General features: G+C 35.8%; 1 protein-coding gene across 12 annotated transcripts in view; it reads right to left on the bottom strand.

The window, feature by feature from the left end:
• Positions 1-22183, bottom strand: part of UTRN (utrophin) — a 556684-nt gene that overhangs the window by 147662 nt on the left and 386839 nt on the right. For all 12 annotated transcript variants that reach the window (XM_010808643.4, XM_015472890.3, XM_010808642.4 and 9 more), the window contains 2 exons: positions 21387-21559; positions 6779-6935 (listed from right to left, as the gene is read on the bottom strand). In XM_010808643.4, the coding sequence (XP_010806945.1) occupies positions 6779-6935; positions 21387-21559 (330 nt within the window). The remainder of the gene's footprint in view (positions 1-6778; positions 6936-21386; positions 21560-22183) is intronic.

The raw sequence follows: 22183 nt of genomic DNA, 5'->3' as shown, positions 1-22183 counted from the left end.
TGGAGTCACAAAGAGTCGGACATGATTGAGCGACTGAACTGAACTGAACTAAACTGAACATTATAACACGGCAAAACCTTGAAATTACAGGTTTTCAGGCAAAGAGTAGCAGGGAGAATAACATATTTAATAGGGAGAATAAACACACACACACACACACACACACTCTAAATTTAAAGGTGGCATGTTTCCATTTTAAACACAATGTTCAAATTTGTTATTTTAATGAGTAAACTTGCAAATATATCTTGGCAATTCAGTTTAAGGCGCAAATGTCCTGATTTTTATATAACGAGGTTTGAATATAGGAATTAAATTGAATTAAGCAAAGGACAGAGTAGCCCTGAAGGAATGGAAAAACTCATAATATCTTGCACCTGAATCATACACTTTCAATTATTCTGGGTGATTTCCTTCTGTAAAATCAAGCATGCATTACATTGCAGAAAGAGCATTAGAGCTCTGATAACTGTCCCTATATAACTTAGTATATACACTTTTATGAAAATGAAGTGCAAAGCAAAAACTGAATCTGCAATTTTATCCAATCTTCAAGTATCTGACTGAAGTAATTTCATAACATTACAAATGAATGCTATATATATTATATGTGCTTTCTAAGTAATTGCTGATTGAACAATAATCTCACACTTTTGAAAGTGAAGCTACATATAAGGGATTTTATTTCCCAAAAAACTTTTAAAATTATACTAAGTAGAAAAATTAAACTTTTTCAATGTATTCTAAAAGTCATTAGATATATTATACATTTTATAGTAGTAATTTATTTCAACATTTAAGGGTATTAAACTTGGACCTACATGAGGAAAAAAGATAATATGATTGTATTATTTACCAAACAGAAACCTAAAAAGTTTAGAGCATGATTTCTGCTTAATGCAACAGGTTGACCCTAGATTGTAATGGGAAGCTAGTTCTGCTGGACAGTAAATAACAGATATTAATATGGTTTTATTTAATTAGCTAAAACAACTCATATAGCCTATGACAGTTTTAAACAAAATAAATATAATCAAAACTATCAAGACAGATTCTCAGCAGTTATGGGAGATGAGACCAGCCACCATTTACTGTGGACCAGGTGCCAAGCCAAACACTTTACCATCAAGGCACTTTGACTTATGATTATGATTTAACAAGTTGGCCTATGATGGGCTGTTAAAACATTGAACAAAGTATTTATTAGAATTATTGCTGAAAATCTATCAGTGTTCTAAGTCACTGGTTAAAACATCCAAGATATTTAATTAAGGGTTCAAAATGTATTGATGTTTCAGAATATCAGTTCCTGGGACATTTACATAACAGAAGGAAAAGATGCCAATCCATGAGTCACGCATTTCCCTGTATAAGACAGATTGTTGAGCCAAGCCTTTGCTATGGGGGCTTTCTGCTTGCTCATTGCCTAGGACTGCTACATTTTTCCAGAAGCATCAACCCTACTAGCTTCTTTGCTTTTCTGCGTTGTTTCTGATCCACAGAATGTCTGTTGTATTTTGGAGTCCAATTTTGCCATGTTTGATTTTTCTGTTTTTAACATTTTATCTGTAATTGTTAGGCATTTGAGCGGATGAGGATGAGCGGATGACCTTACAGTATCATTCTAACTGAAGTCTCAGAGCCATCACCTAAATATTTAAATGTATATTTCTTCTGGATACAGTCATAAGCATAGAGCATTTAGGTATAAGAATAACTGAAATATGTTACTGAAGTAGTGGCTGTGTCTTACTGCCCTCTGTATATTTAGTATCAATTCAAAATATAAGTCATTCTGTGAATAGTGGAGGTAGATAGATGGATGGATGGATGGATGGATGGATGGAAGAAGGATGGATGATGAAGTGACTGGCACTGCTATTATCAAAGAACAGTTATGAAAAAGTGTCATTAAATCACTGATATACATGTAAAGTACTAGAGTATAAAAATATATGTGGGACTCAGAAAACTTTGAGAATATATGAGTTTCCATAAATCAACCTCTTTGTATCAGAGGTGACTGAACACATACATCTGAGATAAGCGAGTCTCTTACCATCTGCAACATTGAAAGTAGACTGGACCCAGGGTAAGGAGATGTAAATATAAAATAATGCATATTTTATATTTTATACATTTGTGCTCTTTTATTTACAAACACTCAAATATTGCCTTTCAAGGTAATTAGATTCATGGTTAAATATACATAATTTGCCTATTGCTCTTAAATAAGTTGATTAAACGCAGTGTATGCACATTAGTTTTATGGGTTTGGCTTTTCCATGATAAGTTGTTTCTTTTATTATGAACAAGAAATAAATCACCTTCCAGTTTCTAAGTTCATATCTTATCCCATATAAATTCTCAAAAATATTGTTGTTTCAATGGCTTCATCCATTATTTTGAGGAGTCCAAGTTTGCTTAAGGCACCAATAGGCTAAAACAATAAGTATAGGTTATGATATTAAAACTTAGAGCACTCAAACATAATAATCTAAGGAAAAATACAAAATGCAGACAAAGAGCAACTAATATTAAAAATATACTATAAAATATAAGCTTAAGTCCTAGTTTAAAGAATAACTCCAACATCTGTTGCTTTACTTACTATGTGTACCCTGCTAAGTGGTCATATATAGTGATAATTAGACCATATGCCCCAAAGCTGGGATTACAGGGCTGGTGTGTGTATGTTGGGGGCCGGTGGGGGTGGTAAATGAAACCAGGTCTACCTAAGACCATGTGCTAGGTTCAATAACTCTGTATATAGTCAGGTCCAGCATAAGTTGTCTCAGAATAGAGAATAATACACCACTATCTAAGTGAGATGAGCCAAAGAAAGTTTTCAGTGAACTTGAATACATATACTGCTGAGGATATGGGTTAAATCATCAGATGCCTACCCATAATTATTTTCTCCAAATTCTTCAAATAAATCTTTGACATCAGATTTTGACCTTATTGGAAGCAACTTTTGAGTCATCTAAAGCACATTGAGTTTTCTGCACGTAGTGACTCTACATCCACCTAAGGTACTGAGACACAGGTTTGTTTTTCACTTTGTATATAATAATGCCACTGGAAAGTTTAATGTAAAACTTAAGTGCTAATTAAGTGTAACATCAGCACAGGTGGTTATTTGGGGCATCTGGCAGATGTGTATTTTTGTCTTGTCCATAACGTAACATATGGTGTCACTTTCTAAACTGATTTTTAAAAGACTTCTGTGCAATGACATTCAAGACTTGCATTTATGTGATCATATCTCCTGGAATAATTAACAAATCAGAGTAAATTTCTTTGTCTTTTACTTAAAAAAAATCCATCTAGTAATCTCTAGACATTCTAATTGAGCACACAGAGATTATATCAAATTTATTCAACTTCTTTAAATAGTACAGTGTGATTTAAAATAAAATAATTCAGATAGCTACCTATAAAATGAGTGTGAGTTTGAAATAAAATACAAGGTCTCCCCTCTTTCTAAAGGAAAATTTCAGAAAATAAAATATCTTGCCTAATATTAATATCAAACCACACAAGGGTTGAATTTCATTGTCCTAACTAGGTAAGTCAAAAGGCAAGAGTTCTTTGAAGTTAAAAAGATTTTTTTAAACTTTATTATGACAATTAAAGACCTAAAATAGCAAGTCAGTAAAAAAAAAAATTACAGAGTTTGTAATAATAGGAAAAACTAAAAGACTAAATGCTAAATTTAATGCTAAGCATATCTGTAAAAATTAATTTAAAAATTATTTTGTGTTATGTTTAAAGCTATACCATATGTTATAATTGAAGAGAACTCTACAACCCATTAAAGAAAGAAAATTGGTAATAAATGTACACATGAACTGAAAACATGCATAGATTATAACCAAAGGACCAAAGTAAGGGTTAGAGAAATGGATGATTAGGCAGACAACCAGAGATCTGGGACAGCAATGTGCAGTTCACAGCTGAGCTACAAACCTTGCTGGCAATGATTTCTCACCGCACAGAGAAGACACAGGAACTCCAAGGTGGAGAAGGACAAACGTAAGTTCTACCTGCCTGCCAGGCCCATGTCTGTTTTTTGTACCAGTGCGGCACCCCACTCCAGAACTCTTGCCTGGAAAATCCCATGGACGGAGGAGCCTGGAAGGCTGCAGTCCACGGGGTCACTGAGGGTCAGACACGACTGAGTGACTTCCCTTTCACTTTTTACTTTCATGCATTGGAGAAGGAAATGGCAACCCACTCCAGTGTTCTTGCCTGGACAATCCCAGGGACGGGGGAGCCTGGTGGGCTGCCATCTGTGGGGTTGCACAGAGTTAGACACGACTGAAGCGACTTAGCAGCAGCAGCAGCAGCAGTCCTTCTACTACTGTGCTACCAACTGCCAGGCGCACACTAAGTAAATGTTGAGTATTTGCTAGAAGTGAAGGAAGGAGGAAGGAAAACTCAGATATGAAATCATATGCTTCTTATAAATAAGGGGACTGGACTGAATTATTTCTTGGGTTCCTTTCAGTCCTAACAATTGATAATTCTAAGTTGTACACACACACACACGATTTCCTTGATAAAAAGCATATGAAGGCCGGGGGAAAAGATATCTCCAAATACCCAGGAAAGAAAAATCTTGCCTGAAACATAGAGCTACCACAGGTACATCCAAATGGATTTTGATTTTAAGAAAAGACTGAGGACAGAATACTGGCAAGGCGGAGGTTTTACTACACTTGGACTATTCTACGTCTATAGCCGACAAGGTTCAGTAAGAAAAGGAAACTCATATTACATGTAGGTGTCACATCTTTCAATATTGCCTTGTTTGTACTAACACACAGGGATTCACCCTGCTTGTAATAATTTATGGCAATTAGAAACATTACTCTTGGCAGTTAGGAAAGGTTACTTTTTACCGAATGTGACAGTATTGGTAGAAGGGCTTTTAAAGAGCTAACCAAATTTAAATAAGGCCATTCATTGGGGTGGACCCTAATCCAGTATAACAGGGGTCCTTATAAAAAGAGGGCATTTTGACCAGTTTTAAGACACAGATACCCACAAAGTGGACATCATGTAAAGACACAGGGAGAAGACAGCCATCTACAACCCAAGGAGAGGGGCCTCAGAAGAAACCCACACTGCTTGCATCTTGACTTCAGATTTCTAGACTCTAGAAATATGACAAAATAAATGTCTGATGTTTAAAACACCTATTTAGGAACTTTGTTATGGTGGACCTAGCAAACTGATACATTTCCACAAACTTCACTCTAAAATCTATTGCCTAAGTTATTTTTCCTAGCATCTTCACCTCAGTTCCCAAAGTAAAATATGAAGCTTTCATCAAAACATTAATAATATATAATATTAAGAGAATTTATAGTTTTGGATCATTGATAAATTTAGAAGGTAGACTATGATAAAATATGTTCTACAATCTAGAATCAACATGAACCTGTAAAAGGAAAAATCATTTCCTACCTCAAGATTTCAGTTTTAATCAAAATGGTAGTACAGTCACAAACACATTTTATTCCTTAACAAAACAATTCTATTAGAAGAGCTTTGTAATATTCCATTTCATCACTAATACCTGAATCCTCAAAATGGGTACATGAATAATCAATAGAAGACAAAGCTGAAAAAAGCAAGGAAACATTGATTTTTTAAATCAGTAATTTTAAATCTTCTATCATTATTATTACATACTGTATCTTCCTTTTTATCTCAATCTTAGAGCTATTTCTATACTATATTCTCTTTAAGTACAAAGAGAAAATTTACCCAAATGGTAACTTGAATAACCTGATCACAAGCATTTGAAATAAAATAAATCCCAGGATCTTATCATTTTGCATTGAAGCAGCTTATAACATAGAAGACATCTTCCTTTAGAAGAAGCATATGTTAGTGTTTGTCATTTTTTAAAATGGGAACAGAGTTCTAACATCACAGCAAAATGTAAAGATTTAGAATAAGAACTTGTGTTGCATGTGAAGAGTAAAACAATATAACAAAACAAGGTGATATGTGATATATGAGAAAATGGGTATGAAGAGATATAAAATAAATGAATAGAAAGTTAATGAGGCAAACAATTTAAATAATTCAAGGACATAACAGTCAATGTGTCACTTGATAATATTCAGTATATCTGCTTTTCGAAGTAAAAGTACAAATTTGCATAGAGATAGATATTTAAACAGAATAAAAATGCAAGAGTTTTTTTTTTTTTTAATGCAAGAGTTTAAGATAAAAAAAAAAAAAAGAAAGAAAACTCCACAAACCTGTAAAACAGTTTTAAACACAAAGGTCTTCATTTGCTTTTGGACTTATATCTATACTATTTTCTCACTACAAGTCATTATTTTTCTCCAGTTTCATTTAATAAAACAAAATAGTTTGTAATTCTTTATGACTCTTTAACTTCTGAATTTAAGATTAACTTAGAGTAAATATTTCCCCAATATAATATATTAACAATTTAAAATCTATAAGGAATAGATAAATTTCATGATCAGCTAAGAATACTATTATGCTTTAGATACCTGCAACATTTGAAAAACTCTTCAGTTAAATATGAAGAGAAAACTTAATCTGAAACAAAAGGGAGCAAGGCATGCAATTTCAATAAGATGCCTAAATACTAGTAATTAGAAACAGAGGGAGGAAAAAAAAATCCTGTCATAATTGGTTCCACTAACATATTTATTTTATTTGGAATATTTACTTCACAAAATAAAAATGAACAAAGAAAGGTACCCACTGTATGTGGTCAACTTACTTTACAGTGATCATATTGGAGCTGTAAGGCTGGGACATCCCCTCCAACAGGCATTTGTTTCTTAAGCTCTTCATCTTTCATATTCAGCCATTTGATCAGTTCTTCTAAAGACGTCAGCAATCTGTTCCATTTCTCAGCACTGGCCTCCAAATGAGCCCTGTTGAGAGATAACACTGACCACATTTAAACATTTGAAATGCATCTGAAAAATTACATACCCTCCTTTGGCCTAATAATCTTGTATAACGAACTAATGCTCACATCTAAGAAAGAGACTGACACTTTATAAAAAGGATATATATTTCCTGTAAAAAATAGTTCTTTTGAATAAGCTAGACTAGTCAGGATGTGTTTGTAGTATTTGTCAAAAGTTAAAACATACACCTCCATGTCACAAAGGCATCTATAAGGCTTTCAAGAAGAATGCCCATGACATAATGCAAAATTAAGCAAGTTTCAATAGTTTATATATGGTGTATATGCACATTCAAATGTAACTTTTTTCATTTCTTCTATCTATATAGGAAGAGAGGTATACAAGAAATTATATGTATATAAAATGTTTAGAAAGACACATACCAGATGTAGTTACTACTAAGAGCAAATTAACCACTTAATTTTTATATATTTTGGTACTAATTGAGTATATTCAACAGGCTTATGTGATTTTTCTTTCCAAAAAAGCTAATTTTGAGAGGGATTACTAATGTCTTAATTTCTCTCATAGTCAAATAAATTACTGAAAGCAGAATATCACCAATATTTATCTCAGAATATTGAAAAACAATAAGACATTACTTGGACAGAACACTATTTGGCTTTTGGATGACTGATATCTAGTGACATATGTCCACTGTGAAAAGAAAATAATTGGTCAAAAACCATTGATTGCATTATTTATACTCTGAATCAAAGATAAGGTCTTTATTCCAGTAAAAATTTCTGTTTTTAACACAAAGTTCCTTCAGATTCTTAAATTGTGAACTTATAATTAGGAAACTTTATTTAAGAAATACATTTTTATGTGATGAATATTTAAATAAGAGAAAAGCCTTTGAAAATAGACATGTAAACAAAAGACAAATTTGCTAGATGCTCCTGTTAGAGCCTTGGAGAAAGCCCAGTTATACAGCCTCAAGCCCACACCACATGGGTTTAAAAGGATGAATCAGTCAAAAGCAATTCAAAAGCCTCAAGGAATCAGTGTTTCCTCATTCTTGCAGCAGACAGACCATGAACGTGGACTTACAAGCTAAACTGCATGAAATGGAATTACCTTGACTGTCCATGACCTTTCAGAATGAGAGAGGCAAGGCTAATGGAGACAGACATAAGCTTTGTTACATAACAGCTTCCAAAGACTAAAGATTTATGATAGATAAAGATGACTCATTTGGGGCAACCCCAGGGACATGAAACCTCTGTTGACCAGGCTTCACATCCTTTCATACACAACTTTTACCATAACACTGGCCTATGATCCACGCTTCCACAAAACCGCTGCTTCACTGAATGGTATAAAACAAATCAACCAAGCACAACTACTGTCTCTCAGACTGATCAGTGATTTCCTTTTTGGGAAAGGAAATCCGAACCTTTGTCTCAAAGCTAATAATAGCTTGCTCTAGCAAAAAGCAAATATTTCCCCAATGGTCACATTAGGTGATCTCAGCAGTGGATATTCAACAATATCATAAGTCTTGTTTAAAAGTTCATAATGTGTTCAGAAGAACAACTACATATCTCTGATTTCTAGTTTATCTCTAATTCCTAAAAAATTGGCCACAGTCTAGCAGCCAATATTCTTGGCTAAAAGAAAAAAAATGGTAGTTCTGTATATCTCTAAAACACCAAGAATCTGCATTCAGTCAAACAAGACCAACTGTCCTGCAATCTATTTATAGTTTCCATTGTCAACTGGTTAAGATAAAACAAACTCTTCAAACAACAAAATTCTATGTCTTATAAAACCAAGATATGAAATAATTTTTAGGAAAATTATAAATACAGAAAGAAGTTTAAATTATAAGTTTAAATCTTATAATTTAAATTTTTATTGTATTCTCTTGTATTTAAAGTCTTTTCTGTTCATTCTACAGGTGCTAAGATTGACCTCACATTACAAACTTGTGCTGTAATGAGATCCCAGTTCTGTTTGCTGGCCAACTTTTCTGTGTTCATATTGATTAATTTTAGGCCAAATATGTAATTACCTATCACTGATAAATAATAATTTTACCTGGCACAGAACAGAACTAAATAATTTCAATTATGAAAGTGAAAGTTGCTCAGTCATACTCAACTCTTTGCAACCCCATGGACTATACAGTCCATTGAATTCTCTAGGCCAGAATATTGGAGTGGGTAGCCTTTCCCTTCTCCAGGAGATCTTCCCAACCCAAGGATTGAACCCAGGTGTTCTACATTGCAGCTGGATTCTTTACCAACTGAGCTACAAGGTAAGCCCAAGAACACTGGAGTGGGTAGCCTATACCTTCTCCAGCTAATCTTCCTGACGTAAGAATCAAACCAGGGTCTCCTGCATTGCAGGCAGATTCTTTAGCAACTGAGCTATTAGGGAAGACATTAACTGAAAATTCTCTCTGCCAGTTACAAAGCATTTTGTCAACTATATTTGGTGCAATTTCTTTCCAATATTTTTAAATCCCCCAAATAAATAGACAAATAAACAACGGCTAGAAATCAGAAGTCCTTAGTCAATCAATAAGTGCTTGAGTGTCTTTGTGTGCAAAACACTGATGCACACACCCTGACCTCTTATTTTAGATTATTTGATCCTGCATCTTCAATATCTATAGTTTAGCGCTTTAATCAATAACCAAACCAGACATTACATTCCTTTGAAAGCCAATTACATACTCATTGTATTGAAGAGCATGCAAAAGTCTTTTCCAGTGCAATTAACTTTTTGACTGCACAGGGATAATGAAATTGATCACTGAAATCTATGGCATATGGGACCTGAATAACTCTTTATAAAGATGAAGGAAATACATTTTTAAGAGAGATACTGAAGTTACTTTGAAATAAATAAAAATAACATTTGCGTATGTGCTTCTCAGAATCTTTCCCTTTCCGTAATAAAAAACAAGCTGATCTGACAGAATCTTTGCCTGGAAAATCTGTTCTGGTTATTCTCTGATAGATTATAAATATGTGTTTAGTGGATCACTACCATATGTCCAAATAAATGTATGCTTCTGTAGTAGCCTTCAGTGTCCTAGTTTCAATTTAATTCTTTCATCTTTCAAGATGAAAGCCTTTTCTTGGGCACTAGGTTGAATGGTTTACAAAAAGAAACCTTACATTTGTGTTTGGTGTAGTTGTACTTCTTTAATTTTACTTTAAACATTCTGAAGCTTGTATTTTCCCAAGACTACAGACAGCCAGTCATCAATCATGCTTTCAGAATCATCACTTAAAACATTTCTTTATCCCACACATATCTGCAGGTACTCACATTTTGGATAATAGACTTATTATACCCTCACCTGCTTCAGTTCATTCTTTGGGTACCTAACATGTGCAAAGCAATAGATACTTTCATTTTGCTATTAACTCAGAGTGATATCTACTACATAAAATGCTTTACAAAAGTTACTTCTTTTAGATTGAATAACTTATTTTACAACTTTGTAAACAATTTTAAGTGATGAGTTATTTTTAAAACTATAACATGAAAACATTTTAGAAGGTAAATAATCATTAAAAAGCACCTCATCATTTAAATATAGTAGAAAAGGAACTATGGATAAAACTATGTATTAATATACATTCTAAACCCTTAATTCTAAACCCAAAAAACTACTTATTATGTTTCTCAAAGAAGTATTTATTCCTTTTCCCAACATACAGATACAAAAAAAGGAAAAAGAAAATAGAGTAAACAGTATGAGAGGGACATCTATTTAAAAAAAATATAGTTTTCCATTTTTTTTTTTTCAATAAAAGCAAACACCTATGGAGCACTCCAGAGAAGGCAATGGCAACCCATTCCAGTACTCTTGCCTGGAAAATCCCATGGACGGAGGGGCCTAGTAGGCTGCAGTCCATGGGGTCGCAAAGAGTCGGACACGACTGAGCAACTTCACTTTCACTTTTCACTTTCATGCACTGGAGAAGGAAATGGCAACCCACTCCAGTGTTCTTGCCTGGATAATTCCAGGGACGGTAGAGCCTGGTGGGCTGCCGTCTATGGGGTCACACAGAGTTGGACACGACTGAAGTGACTTAGAAGCAGCAGCAGCAGCATGGAGCACTTGCTCTGATATCAAGCACTACCCTGTTTCAGAAATATAAAGTTCTGGGGTCAAGTTGGAGAAGGAAATGGCAACCCACTCCTTGTTCTTGCCTGGAGAATCCCAAGGATGGGGGAGCCTGGTGGGCTGCCATCTATGGGGTCGCATAGAGTCGGACACGACTGAAGCGACTTAGCAGCAGGGTCAAGTTAGGAGAAACAGAAGTAAACCAAATATACTCTGAGATAGGAAACCTCCTAAGAACTCTCTGAGGCAACTACAGCTCAGAGAAGAAAGAAATTTGCTCAAGAAGCCGTGGTGAGAATTTGGAATATTCATACTCAATTCTAAGCCCTTTATACTATGTTGCTTTCATCATGGAGAACACTCAAGAGGGCAGATAGAAACTGCCCAGATATATATGTAGACAAGGAAAGATACATTTGGAAAGTAGTAGGTCTGCCAAAGAATTTGATGATTCAAATTAAGAGGAGTAAAGATATACCATCCCTTGTTGTGTAAGGAAGGAATCGTGCTTGTGTTTGTGCTCACTTGCTCAGTCGTGTCCAACTCTTTGCGACCCGTGGACTATAGCCCACCAGGCTCCTCTGTCCATGGGATTCTCCCGGCAAGAATACTGGAGTGGGTTGTCATTTCCTACTTCAAGGGACCTTCCGAACCCAGGAATCGAACCCATGTATCTCATGTCTCCTGACTGGCAGGTGGATTCTTTACCACTGGTCACCAGGGAATGCACAGAATTAAATATCCACTTTGGCATTCTTACTACACAGAAACTTTTATTTCATGGTAAAACCCATAGACTATACGTTCAGTTATAATGAAAAAAAAAAAAAAAAAACCTTCATTAGTGCAAAAATCACCAGGAACATTAAATATGAGATATTCCTGCTCCCAGAAAAGAAATTAAGACTGACTACAAGAAAAAAGTGGAGTTCTCAGAATTCAGACTGTTCTGAAAAGAACACCAAAGCTGTGCTTCCAACATTATAGCCACCAGCAACATGTGACAATTTCAGTTTAAAGCTTCAGGGGGGACTTCCTTGGTGATCCAGTGGCTAAGACTCTGAGCTCCCAGCACAGGGGGCCCAGGCTTGATCCCTGATCAGGGAACTAGATCCCATATGCCGCAACCAAGAGTTCTCATCCTGCAACTAAAGATCCTGCATGCTGCCACTAAAAAAAGAAAGAAAGAAAAGAAAAAAAATTCCATGTGCCACAATTAAGACTCAATGCTGTCAAGGAGTCAAATAAGTATTAATCTTAAGGTAACTAAAATAAGTGAAATGGGGAATTCGGTTCACCAGTTGCACTCGCCACATTTCAACTGCTCAACTTTCCACATACGGCTGATGGCTACTGTAGAGAACATGTCCATCACTGCAGAAAGTTTTACAGAGGAGCACTTAGCCAGAGGGAAAAATAAGGAAAGCTGCAGAATCTTCTTCTATGAGATTTGAGAGAAGAAAATTTTAGTAGTTTTACAACATGGCTAGCAAAATCAACTCGCTTAAGTTAAAAGCGGTGTCGATGACATGGTAAAAGTGTGGTAACATCAGATGTAATGATGATGTTAAAGGTTAATCTTCTCTAAGGGCTTTTAAAAAGGTGCTCTGAAGCTTTAGGAGGCTCATAAAGGGAAGGGAAGATAGAATTTTATCTTTGAACTCTGTTTTCATTAGATTTGACAATTTCACTGGCCTTTGAAACCATATGTTAATAAGGATCCATATTAAACATCATTAAGCTGATAAGTGAGCATTTAATTAATATAATTCTAAATGACACAAATGTAACATAAAAGTTTAAGCCGTGGCATTCACATTACTGAATTTATTAGTAATTTCCAATTCACATTTTTTCCAGGAGGTAAAATATTGAATACCCTGTCAAAGTTCTTAACCACCTATCTTCTAGCTCAAGTTTCAAGTTACTAGCTATCTTTATATCCATCTAAATGGAATATATACTTGTAAGCATCGTTTTTTGATTGCAGAAGAATAGTTGGCAAATTAGATGTCACTATTTTAAAGGTGTAGTCGAAGTTATCTGCAAAGACTTGAAAATAATATTTAAGATATTAACCCAAGGCGTTGAGCCACATATAATTCCATAGTTCTAATGACCACATCGTGGTCAAAGGAGGTAATATCAAGCATTTCTTATAGGCATGTGGAATGTTCAAAAATATTGACTGTCATTATGATCTTTGACAGATGTTCTCTTTTCTAAAAATGATAAATTGCAGCAAATACTTTCTGCCATGACAATATTGACTTCAGCACAATTACAGCACAATTTGAAAAAAGAATGTACAGAAAGGACATCTATCTGATGGCCTTATTTTCAGAAAAGAATGAAGCAAGGCTGCATGTCACGAAGATTTGGAGAGGTTTTGGGAGTTAAAGAGGAATCAAAATCTTCAAAAGTTAGAGATAGTGGTGAATACGATAGAAAATCATTCAGAATCACAATACCAATTCTAAGTAAAAACTGTCAGATTATAGTTGAAGAAATTTTACCATTTTTCACTTTCCAATGCAACACTAGGGAGTCCAGAATTTAGATCAGGGGATAGGGAAGTTGACTTCTGTTGACTATAGAGCAGCAAAGGCTGGAAAAGCAGACACAAGTTCAAGGAGGACAGGGATTTCAAAGTCCTGACATTACTGAAATGGCTTATAATGAAATCCAAGCTCAGTAGAAGAGGTTGATGAAGTCTGAAAAGAGGAAAATTTTTAGCAACTTAAGATAAGGAGAAAGATGGACAAATTGGGGAAGAAGAAGGAAAAATAAAAAGAAAGCTAGGAATTCCACAGTTGAAAATATTAGTGGATGTGCATTTTTAAACAATCTAGTTGAAGTATTGTAGATTCATTATATATACAGAATAAAATGATAAAGTTGGAGGACAGTATATGGTAGGATGGTCCTGGTATATAAGAAGCTAATGGAGGAAGGTCTTCTTCATAAAATCCATAACTTTCATGTGAAGGACAGTTCTTTTACTGATGATGTTCTAAACGATCCTGATTTGCTACAACAGAGGGCTCTTCTCCAACTAACTTGGTAAAATCAACAGCACTCAGATGCTCATGGCCTGATGGGATGTAATAAAATAAAATGTGTGTTTTGAAAACAATTTGCCCTTGCTCTCTTAAGATTGATCATCCCAGGGATGCCAAGATACCATGGGGTGTTAACTGAGTCCCAGGCATGGCCAGACCTATGGGGCTTAGAAACAAAATGGGAATAAAAGCATTTACAGATAAAGTAAAAAGAAACTGAGAAGTCAAAATGTAGCAAGTTATCAAGAGAGATATCAACACCAAGGATGACAGTTGAAGAAAGGATGGAGAATAAAAAGGAAGTCAGATGCTCAAATCAATGAGTGAAGTAGAAGAGTGCCCTCCAGATCAGGAGGAAGCAGGACTAAGACAGTGAGAGGGTAGAATAATGGATGTATTGATTTCTAAGGAGAAGTTGTCGAGAGGTGCAAAAGCAATGCTTAAGAAACCAGTGAGGCTGCCAACCTTCTCTCTTAGCCCTGGGCAGCAGGGCTCTTGTTCAGCCAGTGTCTGCTGGCACCATATTGAGAGTTTATGACTGGAATTCTAATTTATTGCTGTCCACAGCAGTAGTTATATATTAGATTCTTCTTGCTGACTGCCAGGTGAGGAAAATGGGAAAACTGAACTCTATTAGAGTGTTTTAAGTAAAGCAGGGAATTAAGGGGACAACACTAAACTTTGGAGAAAAGTGATGGAAAAGTTTACAGAAATATTAAAAATAGAGGAGAATTTGTTCACAGTAGAGGCCAGTGCAAGGGTAGATGATACTTTAAAAGAAATGAGAATCAAGAACACAGAAACAGAAATTCATAGCACACTCAGCATGCATTATTTTCAGTAAGGACGGAAGCAGGCAGTTGGCTGGGAGGTTGGGGGGTTGTAGATTACTCTACACTTTTGTTAATGAGAACACTTGCCCATCCCAACTTTTTGGGAAGGGATTTTCTCACTAACTGTAAGCACATTCCTGGCCACTTCTCCATCCCTGTAGAGGGAAACTGAGAAATCTGATTTGTAGATTTGGGAAATACAGATATACTTAGATCAGCCCAATCTTCCCTTTTGAGAACAAACCTGCAGAGACTGAGTTCTTTTCTATCCTTCCATGTAGGGTTTCCCACATGGGAGACCATACTGTCCAGTAACTGCTGGTGATTCTGCCTGCTTCTGGAGTTCAGTTAACAGTTTCATTCAGCTCTCACTCTCAGCTACCTCTTATAGCCTGGCTTCTGTCCGTAACTAACATGACACTGATGTTCTCACTTGTTCTTACTTTTGTTCACTTTTTCTTGCAGCCAGGAAAGAAGGATGTTAGTTCTCCGAAATTCCTAATATTAGTGACCAAGAAAAAAGATGGAGTAGGGAGAATTTCTATGTCTTTTGGACTAATTAGTTCCAAACATAATGGTTGGTAATCAATGAGAATAATAATAATGAAAAAAAGTCAGTGAAAGTGTTAATCACTCAGTCATGTCCAACTCTTTGCGACCCCATAGACTGTAGCCTGCCAGGCTCCTCTGATCATGGGACTTTCCAGGCAAGAACACTGGAGTAGGTAGCCATTCCCTTCTCCAGGGGGTCTTCCAGACCCAGGGCTCAAACCCAGGTGTCCTGAATTGCAGGCAGAGTCTTTACTATCTGAGCCACCCAGGGAATAGTTAACAATTATTCAGTGCTTACCATGTGTTTTAGGCCCTTTATAAAGGCTAATTAAATTAATTATTCATGATGACTCTATAATGAAGTTATTCTTCATATCCCTATTTTGCACATGAGGAAATACATATTGGGTTACTAACCTCCTCCACAGTATCACAGCTGCCAAAGACAAAACTGGTGTTTAAATCTAGGTGGTCTAGCTCCAAAGTATTAACGCATCTTGTACTTCTCTCTGAGGTGTGCTTCCTATATGAGGGCCCATTACTAAGAATAATGAACCATTTTATCTTTTTTTAATTGAGATATAATTGACATATATTAGTGTCAGATGTACAACATAATGATTCAATATTTTTATTGATTACATGCCATAGTCATGATAAAATACTATATTTCCTGTTTTGTACATTATATCCTTGAAACTTATCTATTTTATACCTTAATTCTCTTTACTATCTTTACTATCTTAATTCTCTTTATCCCCACTTCCCTCTGATAATCACCAGTTTGTTCTCAGTAGTGAGTCTGTTTCTATTTTGTTATATCTTTTAATTTTTTAGATTCCATATGTAAGTGAAAACATACAGTATTTGTCAGTATATGTCTTTGTCTTATTTAAATAAGCATAATACCCTTCAGGTTATATGTTTTATATATATATATATATATATATACACACACACACACATACATACATATATATATATGGTGGTGGTGGTTTAGTTGCTAAGTCATGTCCCACTCTTGCAACCTCATGGACTATAGCTTGCCAGGCTCCTCTGTCCATGGCATTCTCCAGGCAAGCATACTGGAGTAGGTTGCCATTTCCTTCTCCAGGGGATCTTCCCAACCCAGGGATCAAACCTGGGTTTCCTGCACGGCAGGCAGATTCTTCACCGACTGAGCTTTGAGGGAAGATATATATATATAGATATAGATATATTATATATGTCAGCTCATATACATGTATATTCCATAATATGTGTGTGTATAGTGACTCAGCAGTAAAGAATCCACCTGCAATGCAGGAGACACAGGAGACATAGGTTCAATCTCTGGGTTGGGAAGATCCCCTTGAAGAGGGCATGATAACTCCCTCCAATATTCTTGCCTGGAGAATCCCCATGGACAGAGGAGCTTGGTGGGCTACAGTCCATAGGGTTGCAAAGAGTTGGGCATGATTGAAGTGACTTAGTGTGCACACGCATGCACGCACACACACACACACACACACAGTGGAATATTACTCATCCCTAAAAAAGAATGAAATTTTACAACTTGTGACAACACAGATGGACCTTCCCAGATGGCGCTACTGGTCAATCTGCCTGACAATGCAGGAGAAGCAAGAGATGTGGGTTTGATCCTGGGAAGATCCCCTAGAGTAGGAAATGACACAACACCCCATGCTAGTATTCTTGCCTGGAAAATTACATAGATAAAGGAGCCTGATGGGCTACGGTCCTTCAGCTACTCTTTACTGGGCTGCAAAGAGTCAGAAACAACTGAGAGACTGAGCACACACACACATACACAATTAGATGAATATTTATAAAAAAATTATTTTGTTATGTGTATGAAGTGAACTGAAGTCACTCAGTCGTGTCCAACTCTTTGCGACCCCATGGACTATAGCCCACCAGGCTTCTCAGTCCATGGGATTTTCCAGGTATGAATACTGCATGAATACTGGAGTGGGTTGCCACTTCCTTCTCCAGGGGATCTTCCCGACCCAGGGATCGAACCCAGGTCTCCTGCATTGCAGGCAGACGCTTTACCGTCTGAGATACCAGGGAAGCCTATACATACAATCTTTTTTATGCATTTAACAGTTGATGAACATGTAGGCTGTTTCCTCTATCATGGCTATTGTAAAAAATGCTCCTATGAACAATGGAGTGCATATATCTTTTTGAACTGGTGTTTTCACTTTCTTTGGCTCTATAGCTAAAGCGACTATAATCAAAATAGTATGGCACTGTCACAAGAACGGAAACATATATCAATGGAACAGAATAGCCAGAAATAAGCCCATGCACAGAAGGTCAATCTACAACAAAAGAGGCAAGACTATACAGTGGGGAAAAGATAGTCTCTTCAATAAGTAGTGTTGGGAAAACTGGACACTACCCAGGAAAAATTAAACTAGACCACTTTCTCATACTGTATCTAAAAATAAACTCAAAATGGATTAAAGATTTACAGGTAAGACCTGAAACCATAAAACTTCTAGAAGAAAATATCTATGCAGTATACTCTGTGTTGGTCTTATTTTTTTCGGGTGATTTGTCTCTTTAGGCAAAGGCAACAAAAGCAAAATTGAATGACTGGGATCTCATCAAACTAAAAAGTTTTGACACAGAGAAGGAATCCATCAACAAAATGGGAGAAGATATTTGCTAATATGTCCCATAAAGGGTTAATATCCAAAATAGATAAAGAACTCATATAATTCAGTATAAAAACAGTCCAATTTTAAAATGGGCAGAGAAGCTGAATAGGCATTTTTTTCCAAAGAAGACATACAGAAGTCCAACAGGCACATGAAATACATCCCACATCACTAATCATCAGGAAAATGCAAACGAAAATCACAATGAGATATCACTTCACACCTGTCAGAATGGCCATAGTCAAAAACAAATAAATAACAAGTGCTGCTGAGGACATGGAGAAGAAGGAATCCTTATCCACTGCTGGTGGGAATGTAAATAGGTACAGCCACTATGGGAACAGTATATCAATTCTTAAAAAAATTAAAAATAGAACTACCATAGGATCCAGCAATTTCACTCTTGTATTTATCTGACAAGATCTCTTAGCAGCTCTCCTTGTCTTTAGAACTTTGCTTACCTAATAATGCATCCTCCATAGCTGTGTGGGAGGGATCTTTCCAAAGCTTATTTTTCAAATTTTATAACCAGTGGAATGGAGCACACTACACACAGGTGTTCCAAGATTCTGTCTTACCTCTCCCTTCACCCTTTTCTCTAATCACAATCTTTCCTCTCTACATCATCAGCAGATTCTATTCTCACTCCAGATTGAACTTCTTAACTGTTATTTCCAGCCTCCTGTTTAGATGTCTTTTTCTAGTCTTCAACCAGTCCATCTGGGGAAAGCTATACATCTTTCAAGGCTGAGCTTAACCATCACCTCTTTTTTGAAGCCTTTGATAATCATCTGAAACGGAAGTAACCACCTCCTCCTTTGGACTCCCCTTATCCTGAATAGAACTGTGAAACCTCTATGAGTAGGGGCCATAACTTAATTATGATTAGCAATGCCTCAAACTTAGAAGTAAGTTCTCATTAAAAGCTTGAATCTCCAGAGATGGGTAATGAGGCTGAAAATTATTTTAATTCATTATCACATTAATAACACATTTTACTGGAATGTATGATTTGTCTTGATGCAGAAGTCCACTGACAAAAGCTTATTCTCCAATCTTCTAAAAATAACATCACTTATTAGATAATATTCCAATGATAATTTATGAATTCTTCCTTTCCAGGTTAGAAAAAAAAAATGTGATTTGACAGGCTTAGTCAATAAAGGCCATGAAGAGTCAAAAGAAGGTTTTTTGTCTTCACTGAATTCTCCTTTCTGAAGAACTCATCCTCCAAACTCTCAAAATTTCAGCACCACATGCACAATCTTGACCAGGGCCATCCCTGTGCCTTTCAGCTTGTTAGACGTGTTGGTTGTTCTAGAACCTCAGTGGACATTTTTCACTGTGTTTAACACTTTAAATCTTTTTATTTATTTATATTTATGCAGAACAGAAAAGGGAAAACCAATGGGATCTGGCTAGTTGAAAATTCAATTTTTAGCAAGCATACATATATTCTCTCAGTGTATATCACTCCCTAATTTTCTTCTCTTACTGGAAAAGAGCAGTGGATGGGTAAAGTCCAACAGAATCTTTACACAGAGGCTTACACAATCATGCTACATTACCTCCTCTTTAAGTGTAAAAAGAAGTACAAATTTCCCGTCATGAGTCTTGAAGAATAAAAAACCTTTCGGGAAAGATAATTTTAATTTAAAAAAATTTCATTCATGATAGATAGCCACTGAAAGATTTCTGCTCTATACAAAGTAGTCTATGAAATGTAGAAACCAGTTGAAGCAGATTCCCTGAGCCCCTTTATGTAAGAAAAAATAAAACCAGATGCTACAAAATTTAATATAGATTAAGGAACTATCAGATTACCACATTCAATCTTCACAGTAATCATGTGGGCTAAATATTTATATTTTGATATTTAAATGAGAAAACCAAGGCTCAGAGAGACTTAGTGACTTGCCCAAGATCAGTAAGTAAAGAGTAAAGTCAATTTCAAGATCATTTGGCTGAAGGTTGTACATTTTTCAAGACATCATACTGTTTCTGAACTTTAAAATTTAAGAAACCAACCCAGGTGCAAGACCCAGGTCTTTATACCAACATTCATCTTTTGTACCTTTGCTTAGTAACATATTCTCAGTCACTTTCTGCTAAACTCATATCTAGTTAGGTATTATCCACCATTCAGTAAACATAATTCTTAAATGTTCTTAACTCCCAATAATATTAATAGTTGTCACAAAGGTCATTTTTCAAGGTCCTTTCTTAGTCAACATTCTAGTTGTCAAATTCATCCTTTTTTAATTTTGAAAGTGAAAGTGAAAGTCACTCAGTCTTGTTGGACTCTGTGCGACCCCATGGACTATACAGTCCAAGGAATTCTCCAGGCCAGAATACTGGAGTGGGTAGCCTTTCCCTTCTCCAGCGGATCTTCCCAACCTAGGGATCAAACCCAGATCTCCCCTTTCTCCAAATGGAGACATGTCATCAGTTTCCATTTTAGTATCCATAAGTGACATGTAATTTCTAAAAGTACACCTTCAAATTGGACATACAAATAGCACAATGAAGCAAAACACATTCATTGCCAAAAGTCAAAAAGATCTAGATTCAAATCCTGATATGAAACTGCTGCTACTGCTAAGTCGCTTCAGTTGTGTCCGACTCTCTGCGACCCCATAGACGGCAGCCCACCAGGCTCCCCCGTCCCTGGGATTCTCCAGGCAAGAACACTGGAGTGGGTTGCCATTTCCTTCTCCAATGCATGAAAGTGAAAAGTGAAAGTGAAGTCACTCAGTCATGTCCGACTCTCAGCGACCCCACGGACTGCAGCCCACCAGGCTCCTCCATCCATGGGATTTTCCAGGCAAGAGTACTGGAGGGGGCTGCCATTGGTATGAAACTAGTTAGCTCAAAAACTTTTCAAGTACTTTATATTCAGTAAGCCTCAGATACCTCATCTAAGAAAAGACTTTACTATGCACTTTACAATGATTTTTTTTGAATACTACATCAAACAATATTTGTAAAGATTCTAACACAGTATTTGTTCAAGGTAAACTGTCAACAATTAGCAGGTACTGGTAACATCATTAGCATTATTAAGTTTAAAATGTGATATGCAAATTTGTAAATAGGAACAGCTGACAAAGGCATTGGACACTGGTAAGGCCTCTTGTTCTCTTCCTGATATGCAAAAATCATGAAAATCCTGCCCCCCTGTTATTTTGGACACTGACATCACTGACCTGATGCTGGCAGATTTTGCTTTTAAGTCATTCCATCTTTGGTTCATATCATCCAATCGATGCTGAAGCATAGTTGCCTCTTCAGAATTTCCCAAAGCTTTTACCATCTTCTGCCTGTTTCCATCAATGCTTTTAAATATGTCATTGTGGGCATCAATTTCCGCCTGGATGTCCTGAACAGAAAAAGGCAAAGAGGTAATACAAATATTAGATATTAGTGTCAACACTACTTGGGATTGCTGTACAAAGCTGTATTCTTTTATATTCCACAGATGAGCTTTTTAAAAGCAAAATAGCTAATTTTACCTTATATGATAACAAATTGACATGTTTTCACAATTTCTACATTGAAAATAATAGTCTTTAAATCTTTAAGGCACTGATTACCCCATTCTTAAAAATACAATGTATTAAAATCTACATTTCAAGTACCAACTAGTTAGATGTTCAAATTCAATGAGAAATTTTTGAAATTTTGTGCAATTGTGATGGCCAAATCACTCAACTTTACCTAATACCCAAACAAATTCTTTCTCCCCTTTCCACACAGATAAAACTTCCCTCAAAATATGAAGTTTTACAGAAGTCACTACGATATCACATAATTTAAAATTTTTTGTTACATTTAGACAAACTTACTAATAGTTCATCCTTCCAATCCAATAAAATTCATTCCTAAATTTAAAAAAGCATTTCACAAAAATGTTTATCCTATTAAGAAATAAAAAACAATGACAAAAATAGTATTTCTCCTATTCAAAAGGAAAATATTTGGTTCACTTTTATAAAGTAAATTT

Source organism: Bos taurus, chromosome 9 (assembly GCF_002263795.3).
Source record: "Bos taurus isolate L1 Dominette 01449 registration number 42190680 breed Hereford chromosome 9, ARS-UCD2.0, whole genome shotgun sequence".
Classification (NCBI taxonomy): domain Eukaryota; kingdom Metazoa; phylum Chordata; class Mammalia; order Artiodactyla; family Bovidae; genus Bos; species Bos taurus.
Note: the sequence above shows the minus strand (reverse complement) of the source record. Positions and strands in the feature narration are given on the sequence as shown.